General features: G+C 46.7%; 1 protein-coding gene across 9 annotated transcripts in view; it reads right to left on the bottom strand.

The window, feature by feature from the left end:
* The window catches only part of Ccdc136 (coiled-coil domain containing 136), a 31,214-nt gene that overhangs the window by 15,169 nt on the left and 2,380 nt on the right, over positions 1-13,665 (bottom strand). For all 9 annotated transcript variants that reach the window (XM_041675639.1, XM_041675638.1, XM_041675637.1 and 6 more), the window contains exons 3-7: positions 12,511-12,765; positions 12,352-12,426; positions 5,361-5,681; positions 1,673-1,784; positions 804-972 (exon numbers count right to left, since the gene is read on the bottom strand). In XM_041675639.1, the coding sequence (XP_041531573.1) occupies positions 804-972; positions 1,673-1,784; positions 5,361-5,681; positions 12,352-12,426; positions 12,511-12,765 (932 nt within the window). The remainder of the gene's footprint in view (positions 1-803; positions 973-1,672; positions 1,785-5,360; positions 5,682-12,351; positions 12,427-12,510; positions 12,766-13,665) is intronic.

Here is a 13,665-nt window from a genome sequence, read left to right as displayed (position 1 = left end):
TACAGAGGGCAGTTATACAAACATAGATAGTACAGTGTGTGTGCACGTGTGTGTCTGTGTGTGTGTGTGTGGTGACCAAGATTTACTATCCCGAGGGTGCCAATTAACACCCCAAGATTGAATATGAACAAAGAAAATGATGCCATTAATAGAAACAACAAATATGAGATATTTAAAGACGCTATCAGCATAACATGGCATCCTGGAATTTTTGTTTCTTTGGGTTTTTTGTTTGTTTTTTTGAGACAGGGTTTCTCTGTGTAACAGCCCTGGCTGTCCTACTCACTCTGTAGACCAGGCTGGCCTTGAACTCGCAGAGATCCTCCTGCCTCTGCCTCCCTAGTGCTGGAATTAAAGGCATGTGCTACCATGCCTGGCTTTGTTTTTGTTTTTAAGGAGAAGGGCTTTTTTAAAATAAAAATAAAAACATACAGGCAGAACATAAAATCCGAGCAGTCATCTCTCATCCAGGTCTTCACTGTGTAACTCCACTGCTGCAGCTCAGAGTAGACTTGCCTACACAGCATCACACACGCTCTTCAGTAACGCGCTGCACATCAACATCAGTCGGGTAAGAACTTCTCAGCACTCACAATCACATGGGACCATGACCGTACGTCTGGTTCATTGTTTGATTAAAATGCCATCACATGACACATGACTATATTTCTATAAGTCAGGCAAGGGCCCAGGATACCAAACCCTGCCATACTGCGTGGCTCCTTTGCTAGCCCTGCTCTCACTACAGGGAAAGGTGAGAGAGGGAGTAGCAGCAGCCAGCCATTCCACCCTCTGCAGCTTACCTTGGTCTGCATGCCCTGCATCTGTTCCTCAGCTCCCAGCAGCTGCTGGCGCAAAAGCTGCATCTCAGGATCAGGCTCTGGGAAATCCAGTTCTGAAGTCTGAGACTCTGCTGACATCACGTTCCTTAGCATGTGGGAGTCCAACCATCGTTCTGTGGCTCTTCGCGTCCTGTAATCCGGAACCCAGGGTTATGTTGGGAAGAGCTCTCTGCCTGGTATGACCAGTCAAGTGTGCTCAGGCCCAGTGCTTCCTCTTTAGGCCAAAATTACTACAGTGCCTTTTACTGTGCTTCACTTCTCAAATACATTGTGTTTAAAAGATTACACAGAACCTCCAGCACCTCACTGCATAGGCATTTTGAGTTTGGGACATCCTAGGATCTTGGTTTCAAGACTGGGCCTGATGTCAAGTCACCTACAACCTGAAGGCTCGATGCCAGTAGTTTCCAACCTGCAGGCCATGATCTCTTTGGGGGTCTCATATCACATATTCTGAATATCATATATTTACACTGCAATTAAAAACAGTAGCAAAATTACAGTTATGACTTTTATGGTCAGGGTCACCACAACATGAGGAACTGTGATATGGATTGCAACATTAGGAAGGTTGAGAACCACTGCTCAATGCCGTTAGGACTGAACCACATCTGAGTGGACACCAAAGGGATCTCGGTTGATCCAATATAAAGCAGAGCTATTTGGAGTCCAATGCCAAGAATAGAGGAAAACTACATTTTTATAGCTCACTTAACTATAGTTCTGATATAGTTTGGTGGCATTCTGAGCCTGCTCTTGGGAGGTCTCCATACCCTTGGGATAACATAGGAATGACTGCTTTCCAGGAGCAGAGGACCTCCTGGCTATACCTATCGCTCTCCAGCTCAGCAAGCTGCCCAGTGAGGCTGCTGTTGCTCTCCTGCAAGGCCTGGTACTCCTCATTCAGGAAGTGGTAGCGCTCCCGAAGCTGGTGTAGTTCTTCTGCAGAAGAGAAGCAGGGAGAGGTAAGATCCTCAGTGATGGGAGCACGGATGACCAACTCCAAGTTTTTCTGGATGGAAACAACAGTACAGAAGACAGACCCCATGTACTCATCCTAATGCTCCCAGTAAGATACTCTACGGAGCTTTTGGGAGATCTTGAAGGTTTAAGTACATTGAATTTATTGTATTTAAGTTTCTAGTTAACTATTTACGATTACTTACCCATTATCTTGGTTTTTTTTTTTTCTTTTAGATGGGGCCTCAGGTAGCATGGGGCCTCAGGTAGCATAGGCTAGTCTCTAACCTTTTTTTTTTAAATATTTATTTATTTATTATGTATACAACATTCTGCCTTGATGTATGCCCGCACGACAGAGCAGGGCGCCAGATCTCAGTACAGATGATTGTGAGCCACCATGTGGTTGCTGGGAATTGAACTCAGGACCTCTGGAAGAGCAGCCAGTACTCTTAACCTCTGAGCCATCTCTCCAGCCCCCGTCTCTAACCTTAAACTTCAGATCTTCCTGCCTCTACCTCCTGAGTGCTGGGATTACACCAAGCCTGCTTTTTTTTTTTTAAATGAGGTACCTGGGATCATACATAGTTTCACTAATGCTTGTCAAGCAACTGAGGCACAATCATAGCACCCATGATGCTTTTAGCACAAGCCCTGAGAGATGTGAACTTCTAGATCTGACTTTCAGAGACAACCCACTCATTCTGAGTATCCTTTAGTTCCTTTATCATCACACTGAAGACACTGGCCTGGATACAGTCCAAATACTCCTTGTTCTTAGGTTTTTTGATTGTTTTTGGTGGGGAGTAACAGTGTACTGGCTGGTTTTGTGTGTCAACTTGACACAAGCTAGAGTCATCAGAAAGGAAGGAGCCTCAGTTTAGGAAATGCTTCCATGAGATCCAGCTGCATTTCTCAATTAGTGATCCAAGGGAAAAGGCCCAGCCCACAGTGAGTGGTGTCATCCCTGGGCTGGTGGTCCTAGTTCTATAAGAAAGCAGGCTGAGCAAGTCAGGGGAAGCAAGTCAGTAAGCAGCACCCTTCCATGGTCTCCGAATCAGATTCTGTTTCTAGTTTCCTGCCCTGACCTCCTTCAGTGGTGAACAGCAATGTAGAAGTGTAAGCTGAATAAACCTTTTCCTCCCCATCTTTGTGGTCATGGTGTTTCGTCACAGCAATATAAGCCCTGACTAAGACAAAGGGTGCTCGGGATAAAGCCTAGGGTCTCACCATGCATGCTAGCAAGCACGCTGTCATCAAGCTGCACCCATTTTCCTTCATCTGTTAATAGAAATGCCCATCCCAATCGAAAATGATTCTTTTCTTCAAGCATAAGAAGAGACAAGAGGTCCAGCTGAAATACCCAAGTCATATCTCCTTATGAGTAAGAACCATCAGAGCTGTATGCGAGGTTCAGCCTTTAAGAGGGCTGCTGCTTTTCTATAAGAGTGAATTCAGTTTTCAGCACCCACATTATGAGCCTGGCTCATAACCACCTATAACTCTAGCTCCAGAGGCTTCAATGCCCTCTTCTGGACTTAGCGGTTACCCAAACATGTGACAGACATATATGCATATAAATAAAAGTAAATAAATATTTAAAGAAAAGGACAATATTACTGGGGCTGGGGAGATGGCTGAAGGGGGAAAGTGCTTGCTTGAATAAACATGAGTTCTGATTCCCAATATCCCCATAAAAAGCCTGGAATGGAGGCTTGTACCTACAATCCCAGAACTGAGGCATGGAGACCAGTGAGATATCCCAGGGCTCACTAGTGAGCCAGTCTAGCCAAGGTGTAAGCTTCAGGTTCAGTGACAAATTCTGTCTCAAAAAAAATCAGGTGAGCACCAACAGATACACAGCACCAACCTCTGGCTCCTACCATGCATGCAGAGGCCAGGGCTTCCCCAACCCTAACATACACATCACACACTCCGGGACACATAAAAGAATCACAGCACTTAGAACACTAATTCTACTGGCATTTACGATACACTAACTGGTCTTGATTACAATATAAGACATATTTTATCTACCAGAAGATTCAACATCCCTGAATATCACTTCTAATGTTTCTCCTTTTTTTCAATCAGAAGTTCTTAGACAGGTCCAGGCATGGTGGCAAACACCTTAAATCCCAGCATTTGGGAGGCAGAAGCAGAGATCTCTGTGAGTTTGAGGCCAGTCTGGTCTACATAGCAAGTTTCAGAACAGCCAGGGCTATGTAGAGAGACTCTGTCTCAATAAACAAATAAATAAATAGCTTGAGTTAATTAAATAAACAAATAGCTTGAAGTAAGTAAGTAAGTAAATAAATAAATAGGATGTTCTTAGACTAATCTTAGACTGAAGATTACCATGAGAAGGAAGGAGACCTTTACTGAGAACTGTGCACGAAGCTTTGAACTTGATGACTTTGACCTTCATTTAATCCTTGAGATAGCCCTGCGTAAGACCACTCCCCTTAAAGAAAATCTTTAATTTTAGAATAGTTTCAGACTTGCAAAACAAAAGAAGACAGTGCACAAGAAGACAGTAAAAAGTTCTCTGGGAGAATTCTCAGCCAGGTTACTCAGCTATTAAGCATCTTAACCATTGCCTACTTGTCATGATTAAGAACCAGCAGCACCTTACGATTAACTCCACATATCATTTAGGTTTCTCTGTGCTTTCCTGAGGCTTCTCTTCTGTCCTAGTGTCCCATTCTGCTGTAAGACTTTGTTAACTACGTTAGGTTCCATATTCCAGACATGGAAATGAGGTTTGGAGAGAGTTAATCAGCTGAGATCCTGACTCAGGTGAGGGCCACTTTAGCTGCATCCTCCCTCTCCCATCCAAAGGCGCTCATGAAAAGCTTAATACAGCTGGGAATACTTGTAATTCTTTGATTTCCTTGTTGACTGTCTCTGTTTGACCTGGCCAAATATAGGGCCTCCATTATACCCAGATCATAAATCCAGGCTAGAATAAAGGCTAACCCTCTGATGTCATGAATCCTAGCAACTAGCTGGGAGACTTTCTGAAAACAGGGCTTGGAGCTTTTGAGTACCGCATGCATTACTAGAAATAACCTTTCTTCCTCTCCAGCTGTCTTGTGTTCTGATTTGTTGCCTCCCAAAGTTTCTACTTTGGGGAGGGCTAAATGAACCTACGAATTAGCATTCTAGGTCTCAGGACTAGAGGCCTAAACAGGTTCAGGCAAAGAGCCATGATGCCACAGCAGCAGGAAGGGTTTCCTGAGGTGACAGGTCCTTCTTTCCACCCCAGACCCTTTTTCCTACAGGGAGTATTTTCCCAGAGTCAAATCAATGAGGACCTAACAGCTCTCTGTTAAGAATCTCCAAGGAACATCTCTATGGCACCAATTCTTATACCACCATGGACTGGTTATGTAATGACTGAGTGATTTTTTTTTCCCCTAGTCTCAAAGTAAACATGGGGGATTTTTCCTTCTAGAAGTTTCTAATGCATAATCTCACACTTCTCTTCTACCATCTTCCAACCTATGATGTCCTCTCCTCCGTTTAACTCTGTGAATGGGGCAAAAGGTCTCATACCTTGTATCCCAGAGAAGTTTGAGACACTTAAATCAGATGGTTCAGATGTCTTCAATTCCATTTCTGCACGGAGCGAGGCAATCTCCATCTCATAATCCCCTCGAATGCGTTCCATATCATCGAGTTCATTCTGCAACCGGCAGAGATCTTCCTGCAAGGATGCGATGTCACTCTCATGCTCAGATGCAGAATCTGCTGCAGCTTGCCGTAGATTCAGGATCTCCGCCTGAGCCAAATGCAACTCCTGCTCTATTTCTTTAAGTTCACTGTCTTTTTCACGCTCTAACAGGGAAATCTCCTCTCGCAGATGTTGCAGCTCACCTGCAAAACACAAAGGTTGATGGTCAAGAAGATAAGTGAATGAGTCAAGCACGGTATGGAAGCACAGAGTTCAAGATAGACTTACTTCCTGTCTGGAAATTACAGACAACCTAGTCTTTCCCCCACTAGAGAGGTAGAGCATCTTAAGGTATAGAATAAAAGTATACCGACGAAGGGATTAGACAGCGACTCTTTGCAGTAAGTGTAGTAGACAGGCAGACTTTGAGGCCTTACACACAGCATCAATGTGGGCTAGTGTGAACAACAAACATGAAGTGCTATGAGAACACGGTGCAGTGATACATGTACAGAAACACAAGAAAACCCATGGCTTTGCATGCTATTCATCTGTATGAAATCCAAGGTAATTCTCAGCTACCTCGTGAAACTATCTCGTCCAGCCTGAGCTAGGTATTCTATTCCAACAAAACAAAACAAAATACCTAGTAGGTAGTATTTTTTATCAATGTCCTAAGTCTTTCTAAAAGACCTACAGCTGAAAAAAAAATGTTCAGAGCATTTCAGTTATCCATCCTGGGAGCTTAGGAAATTCAGAGCCCCGGAGGCTGTCCCTTACCCCAAACTCCCTGTAAAGCACAGGATGTGAGACAACACACATTTTAGGATTCAAGGTTGAATTAAAAAAGAAGCTCATCATAAAATAATAAAACGTGACATGCTAACCTACATGATGACTGATAACGTCAACTGTGAATCAATGGTGCTAGTCACCAAAAGGGCCTTAGTAGAAGCCAAACAGTGCCCCTTTGAGATCTCCAAAACCAGCAAGTCAAAACAAGCCTTTTTACTAACTAAAAATACAAAAGTGCGTCCATGCTATAGTAACCAGAAGGAAAATCAAACCAGACACTATGACATAAACATACAGAGAAACGGTCTATGCCCCACAGAAAGATCTACGCCCATAAAGAGCATTTGCTTCAAAGCTGGGAAAATGGCTTGGTCGGTAAAATGCTCGCCAAGCAAACAAAAGAGCCTGAGTTAAAAACCCAGTCATGGCAGCAGGAGTCAGTTACCCTAGCTCTTGGGACTGGGGAGTGGGAGTGGAAGGTGGAGGCAGATCACTGGGGCTGAGTCAGCCAGCTCTTGGCTCAGTGAGAGACCCGTCTCAAAAAATAAGGTGGACAATGACTAAGGAAGACAGTTGACATTGACTGCTAGGCTCCAAACTCATATGCATACATGTGCATTCACAGACACATGCATACACACGAACACGAGTATGCCACACATTTAAATACATTTAAAAAATAACAGTTGATTCAGAGAAATAGAATAACGTGGCGGGTATTTTAATCTCCATATCATACCTGTGCATGATACTGCTTGATTTTTCACAAGTTTCTACATTTTACATATGGATTATACATGTATTTTAACTTGCAAAACAAATGTGTCAGAACTCTGTGGAACATCTGAGGTTTCCTTTTTCTTCCTTCCTTTTCCTTTCTTTCTTTCTTTTTCTTTCTTCTTGAGACAGGGTTTCTCTGTGCAGCTTTGGAGCCTGTCCTGGAACTTGCTCTAGATCACGTTATCCTGGAACTCACTCACAGAGATCCACCTGCCTCTGCCTCTGGAGTGCTGGGATTAGAGGCACCACCACCACCCAGCCTCTTTTGTTTTTTTAAGACACTCTCTCATTCTGTGGCACAGCCTGGTCTCAAACTCACTAGACCTCAGCCTCCCAAGTGATAGGATTACAGACATGAGTCGCCCTATTTAGTTTTGCATCTCAGAGTTCTAGATGCAGGTACCCATTTGGGAATGAGTGAGACTCTCAAAGGTTAGAAAGTTAAAGGCATGGATTCCAGCAAGAATTCAAAAGCAGGGTCAGGATTAAGGGATTAAAGAGAATGAGGCTTCATATGGCCTCTGTGTCCCATCCCCTGCTCACTCAACCAAACATTCAGATTTCATCTTTTCCTAGCCTCTCCTCCACCGCCTCCAAAAGACATCCTCAGAGCTCTTACGACTCCTTGAACTCTACAGCATGCTTGCTTGTGTTTGCTTCTATCCACACTTGGTTACAAACAATGAAAACGGGGAACATGCCTGTTTGGTTTACCGTTACAGCTCCCATATCTGGTAATGTGCTTAGCAGAATGCAGCTCAATAAATATTTACTGTATTCATGCACGAGGGAGGGGCTCATTCATTCGGTTTTTACTGAATTTTGTCTCTGTATACAGAATTACATGTTTAAGAGAACCTAGGAGGCCGGGCGGTGGTGGCGCACGCCTTTAATCCCAGCACTTGGGAGGCAGAGGCAGGAGGATCTCTGTGAGTTCGAGACCAGCCTGGGCTACAAGAGCTAGTTCCAGGACAGGCTCCAAAACCACAGAGAAACCCTGTCTCGAAAAAAAAAAAGAGAGAGAACCTAGGAGTTTTATAAGACAAATTTAAGGGCATAGTCGTACACAGCCCCAGCAATCTAGAGTCTGTGGCAAGAGAATTGCTTGAGCCTCGAACTCACTTACAGAGATCTGCCCACCTTTGCCTCCTGAGTGCTGGGATTAAAGGCATGCGCCACCACCGCCCAGCCTCTTTTGTTTTTTAAAGACACTATCTAATTCTGTGGCACAGGCTGGTCTCGAACTCACTAGGCCTGTGTCAAGCTGTATGGAGAGCGGAGAAGGGAAAAAGGACCTATTTGGATAGATGGCAGATACCAACGTTAGGTAGGCACATCCGGTCCGGGAGAAGAGGTCTCCAGGACCCCCTCCATCAAGCATATGCACTAGGCTGCGTAACTTCCTGGATTTTGTTTTGTTCTACATTCCTTTACTAGGGATTGAACCCAGCACCTCATGTATGCTAGGCACTGAACCACATCCCCAGGCTCTGACTTCCTATTTGAAAGGAAGTAAAACAGCATGTCCCCTGCTTTCATAAAGTTCATAGCCAGAGCACCCCACGACACAAATATACTCCACAGCACAAGGAGTTACGGGGTGAGATCCAGACGCTCAGCTCAGTCTAGGTGGCGGGGGAGACACGGGGGTGGGGGGTCAGCTGGACACTATGATGAGGACCCAGGACCTGGGCTGGGCATTCGGGGGGCGGGGGCGCGACTAACCTCCATCTCCCTAGCAAGCCCTCAAACCTCACTCTGTAAACTGCCTTCTCAGATCATGGGAGTTGGGGTAGGATGGGTGGCGAGGGGCCAGGCCTATCCTGGAAGCTAGATGGGACAGCCCAGTCAGGAGCTGGAAAGGCAGGGACCAGGTTCCAAAGAGTTGGCGCCGGTTGACTGCGGGCTGGGGCCGTCGGGGCGGGCGCGGCGGAGGATTCGGGAGTCGGCTAGCGGGGCAGGGAAGGCGACTCGCACTTACTGGTTATGGACTGCATCTCGCCGGCCCCCCACAAGCGGTCTCCCAGGGGGGCCTCCCTCCTCCCGGCCAGTGCCGCCCCGGGGGGCAGTGGCGGCCGGAACGGCCTCTGAACACCAGGTACCTCTGAGGCCGCGAGCGCCCCCACTTGGCGGAAACGGGCAACGCGCGTGCGCAGGGACCCGTCTCAGATTCCTCCCGCGGGGTGGGACTTGGGTTTGAGACCCGCAGCCCCTCACCTGGGGAATCGCTGAAATAAATCTAGCTACAATTCCTTTCCCCTCGTGGTCTTTCAGATTTTCAGACTTCTCCATACTGGAAGGAAAGGAAGGTTCTTATCTAAGCAAAGTCTAATACTTGGCTCAACTGGCCTTTTCTTTCATCGTATAAACAAGATCAAAAACAAAACCTGACCTTAAAACAAAACCTTCTCCCTTGAGCTCGCTTCACTGTCCCTCATTTCTCGTTAAAATGGTCATCGCCATGCCCTGTACTCAGTTCTCCATTTGACCTCCTGTTTTCTCTCCAGTTCCAATCCAATCTGTGCTGCCTCCCGATTCTCCATCTTGCCAAGGCCAGCGGCCACCTCACTTGCCTTCGCAGCTTTTCACACAGTGGAGCGTCTCTTCCTTAAAGCATTTTCTGCTCTTGGCTTTCAGGGCAGGATGAACTGAGGTGTTCCTTCTATCACCATTTCTTTTGTTCATTCCTCCTCCTACCTTGGGCCTCTAGTTAGAGAACAGACCCTTTCTCTCCCACTGGTATCTCTTGGTGGAACTGAATGCCCAGCTCCCATAGATTATAATGCTGTCTGCATGTTAAAAATGATCAAATCTCATTTTCAGGCCTTGTTTCTCCCCCAGTTCTGGATCCACACATTCAAATGCTTCCTTCATGTACTCATTTGGGCATCGAATTCATCCTGCAAATAAAACTCTTAAATGGTTTCCCTAGTCCCCAAACTCATTTCTTGCCAAGCTTTTCCAAGTCAGTTAAGTATCACCATGTACTCATTTTCTCCGGCTAGTCATGAAGGCTCCACCTTCAAACATGTTCTGAACCCTCTCCATTTCGACAGCCTTAATTCAAGGCAACAAGCATACTCCCTCTCCTTCTCCTGGATTCCACAGGACTCTTTCAGAGGGTTAGGGCTGTTGCTCAGTGGTAGAACACTTGACAAAGACCTTGGATTCCACCCCAACACTGGAGGAAAAAGACAAAAGTAAACTAAAGCCTTGGAAAATACCTCCCGTGGTGTCTACTTCACTCACACAGAAAGCTAGCCCTGTCAGCTGACCTAAAAGGCCTTTGTAGCCAGACTTCTGCCTCCTCTTGCCTTCCTCCTGCCAGGGTCCTTCAGATGCTCTTCACAGTGACCTCGGTTCTATCCCCCAACACATGAAGCTCATTCTCATCTCTGGACCTTCACGTCCCAGTTCCTTCTGCCCAGCAGGTCCTCCCATCAGATTTTGAATGACTGGACCCTTCCCTTTACTCAAGTGCCATCTTCTTGAAGTCATCTATGTAAAACTAACCCATCTCATCCCCATCCACATATCACCTATTATATTGCATTCATACATGTATTGCCTTTATTGTCAACTGAACTCATTTTACATTTTCCTTACAATTTACTTTTTTTTTTAAAAAAAAATGAGACAGGATCTCATAAAGCCCACATAGCCTTGAACTCACTATGAAGCCAAGGCTGGCATCAGTTTCCTGATTCTCCTGCCTTTACTTCCCACATACTGGGATTACAGTTCTGTGCCCTCCTGCCCATCTGTGGAATCTACTACTCAGGCATTTGATCAATTGTGTTCTTTATTGGTTTCTTTAAATATAATGGAGCTCCACAAATAGTTGACGGACAAAGGAGTGTGCCCCATTTTATAGACAAGAAATCGAGGCTGGGCGGTGGTGGCGCACGCCTTTAATTCCAGCACTTGGGAGGCAGAGGCAGGAGGATCTCTGTGAGTTCGAGGCCAGCCTGGTCTACAAGAGCTGGTTCCAGGACAGGCTCCAAAGCTACAGAGAAACCCTGTCTTGAAAAAAAAAAAAAACAAAAAAAAAAAAAAGAAAGAAAAAGAAACCAAGACTCAGAGGGATCAAAGTGACCTGCCCAAGGTAATGAAATTTGTACATGATAAAGCTAAGCCCAGGAGCTCGGACGATGTTTAACCAGCACCCACGCTCCCTCGCTCCCTGCGCCGTGTGTCTCTGTCATTTTTCCTGCCTCTCCCTTGGCTTACATCTTGTGCCCTTCTCTTCTGCTCCTCGGGTTACACACTCGCTTGCTCTCACCAGGACAGCTTCCAGACCTTTCTCCTCTGCTTATGGTTATACTTTTTATTTGGCTTGATCTCAGCTCTCTCTACAGAGTCCCTGCTGTTTTCTAGGGCAGATCCTCAAAACCCTCCGGAAGCCCAGAGAAGTAACAAAAGCTCCCTCTTTATTTGGTAGTGCAGCGAAATGTGGGACGCCTGCCTTCCTGCTTTCTGAGACAAAGGGACACAGGCTTTGGAAGATAGGATTTGGGGGGCCGCAAACTCAGGTTCTTATCTGTTTCCTTCAAAGACACATGGTGTGTCCCCCAATCATACACCATTGGCTCTCTGCTTTCCCCATGACTCCCTTGGAGGAACCAGAAAAAGAAATATAGCCTAGAACTCAATCTTGGTCATCCACCCCAGCCCTAGATGGGTGAACAGGGATGTGGGAGGTGGAAGAGGAGGCTGGGAAGAGAAAAGGGAGGCAGAGAAAAGAGAAAAGAGAGGAGGTCAGGACCACCATGTAGAAATGCAAAGACAGGAAATTAAGGCAAGAAGAGAACAAAGTGGTGAGAAAAGAAAGAATAGAGAAGAGAGAGGTAAAGGTACTAGTGAGGTTTGTGTGGTTAGGGTGGTCGGTGTCTGCCTAGTTGTGGGGGGCAGTGACCTTGTGATCAGGGTGGCCAGTGGCTGTCTAGCCTTGGGGGACAGTGACCTTGTGATCAGGGTTGCCAGTGGCTGTCTAGCCTTGGGGGGCAGTGACCTTGTGATCAGGGTGGCCAGTGACTGTCTAGCCTTGGGGGGCAGTGACCTTGTGATCAGGGTGGCCAGTGGCTGTCTAGCCTTGGGGGGCAGTGACCTTGTGATCAGGGTGGCCAGTGACTGTCTAGCCTTGGGGGGCAGTGACCTTGTGATCAGGGTGGCCAGTGGCTGTCTAGCCTTGGGGGGCAGTGACCTTGTGATCAGGGTGGCCAGTGTCTGTCTAGCCTTGGAGGGCAGTGACCTTGTGATCAGGGTGGCCAGTAGCTGTCGAGCCTTGGGGGGCATTACCTTGAAGCTGCTGGATCTGCTTGGTGAATACTTCCGCCTGCTGAGCACTGGCGAGCCGCTCATCCTCCAGGAGCCCTGAAGTGAGAGCGACATCTGGTTTGGAACTGGGGACACACAGAGCCTTTGGGCCCAGCCCTCCTGCCCATCACAGGTGCTCACCCTGAAGCTCCAGGGAGTCATCCTCATGCTGCCCAGCAAGCTCACGGGTCTCCTCCAGCTCTGCCACCAGCTGGAGCACCTGAGCCCTTAGCTCCTCCAGCTCAGTCTCTGTGAGGCTCAGGCCCCGGTGCTTGCTCACAGACAGGGACCCCAAACTCCCTCCTTTCTTCACTTGATCTTCTTCGAGCTCCTCCTCTTCTTCTTCCTCCTCTTCCTCCTCTTCCTCCTCATACAGAGCTGGAAGTAACACCTCCCCTAGGAGAGACAACGGTCAGTCTCACCAGTGAGTCTGTGCCCATTCCCCTCAATAGTCCTGCATCATGTCACCACCCCAGGACCTGAACAGTAGAATAGTGCCACCTGGTGTCCTCCAAGGTTCCCCCGAGCAGGACTTAACTCATGGTGAGGCTCTGGTGGGTCCAGTTTGGAAGTAGCCTCTCCTGCTTCCAAGCTCCTAATATTGAATGCCTACCGCCCTTACGGCACCCTCACGCTGGCTGATCGACAAGGAGCCTGCATGAGGACACCTGGCACTTCTTTCTACTCTGATCACTGGGTAGCGGGGACAGGAGTGAAGGAAGGATCTAGACATTCAGACACCAGCTGCATATTTAGGCCAAATGGGACAAGGCTGGGACACAAAGAAAAACAACCCATATCGGGGTGGTTTGCAAAATATTAGCCTTTTCATAATAGGAAAGCACTGGTTTGGCCTGTAGGTAAAGAAGGAAGATATTGGAAGGAAAAGACTCTTGAGTTGTCTTCTGGGTAAATGTGGGAATCCTTCCAAATGCATATTATCAAATACTGTTTTGAAATTTTCTACATTTATTTTTTTTCCTAATGGGTACCATAAGGTCCACCTCTTTCCTGCTGACCCAAGTTGGCTTTCAAGGTCTGAAGCTGAATTAATGCATAAAAGCTGCCATGTTACACCTCTATTTTATGTATTTGTCTGTCTGTCTGTCGGTCGGTCTGTCTAATGCCTCTGTGTGTTTTCCTGCTTGTATGTCTGTCCATCATGTGCATGCGGTACCCTTGGGGAAAGAAGAGAGTATTGGATCCCCTGGAGCTGACTTATAGGATGGTTATGAGCTGCCGTGTGGGTGCTGGGAATCAAACACTGGATAACTGCTAAGCCATCTCTCCAGTACT

This window comes from Microtus oregoni, unplaced genomic scaffold (assembly GCF_018167655.1).
Source record: "Microtus oregoni isolate MIOR12 unplaced genomic scaffold, Mior012 000026F_ref0000081, whole genome shotgun sequence".
NCBI classification, from domain to species: Eukaryota; Metazoa; Chordata; class Mammalia; order Rodentia; family Cricetidae; genus Microtus; species Microtus oregoni.
This window is presented reverse-complemented; position numbering and strand designations above follow the sequence as displayed.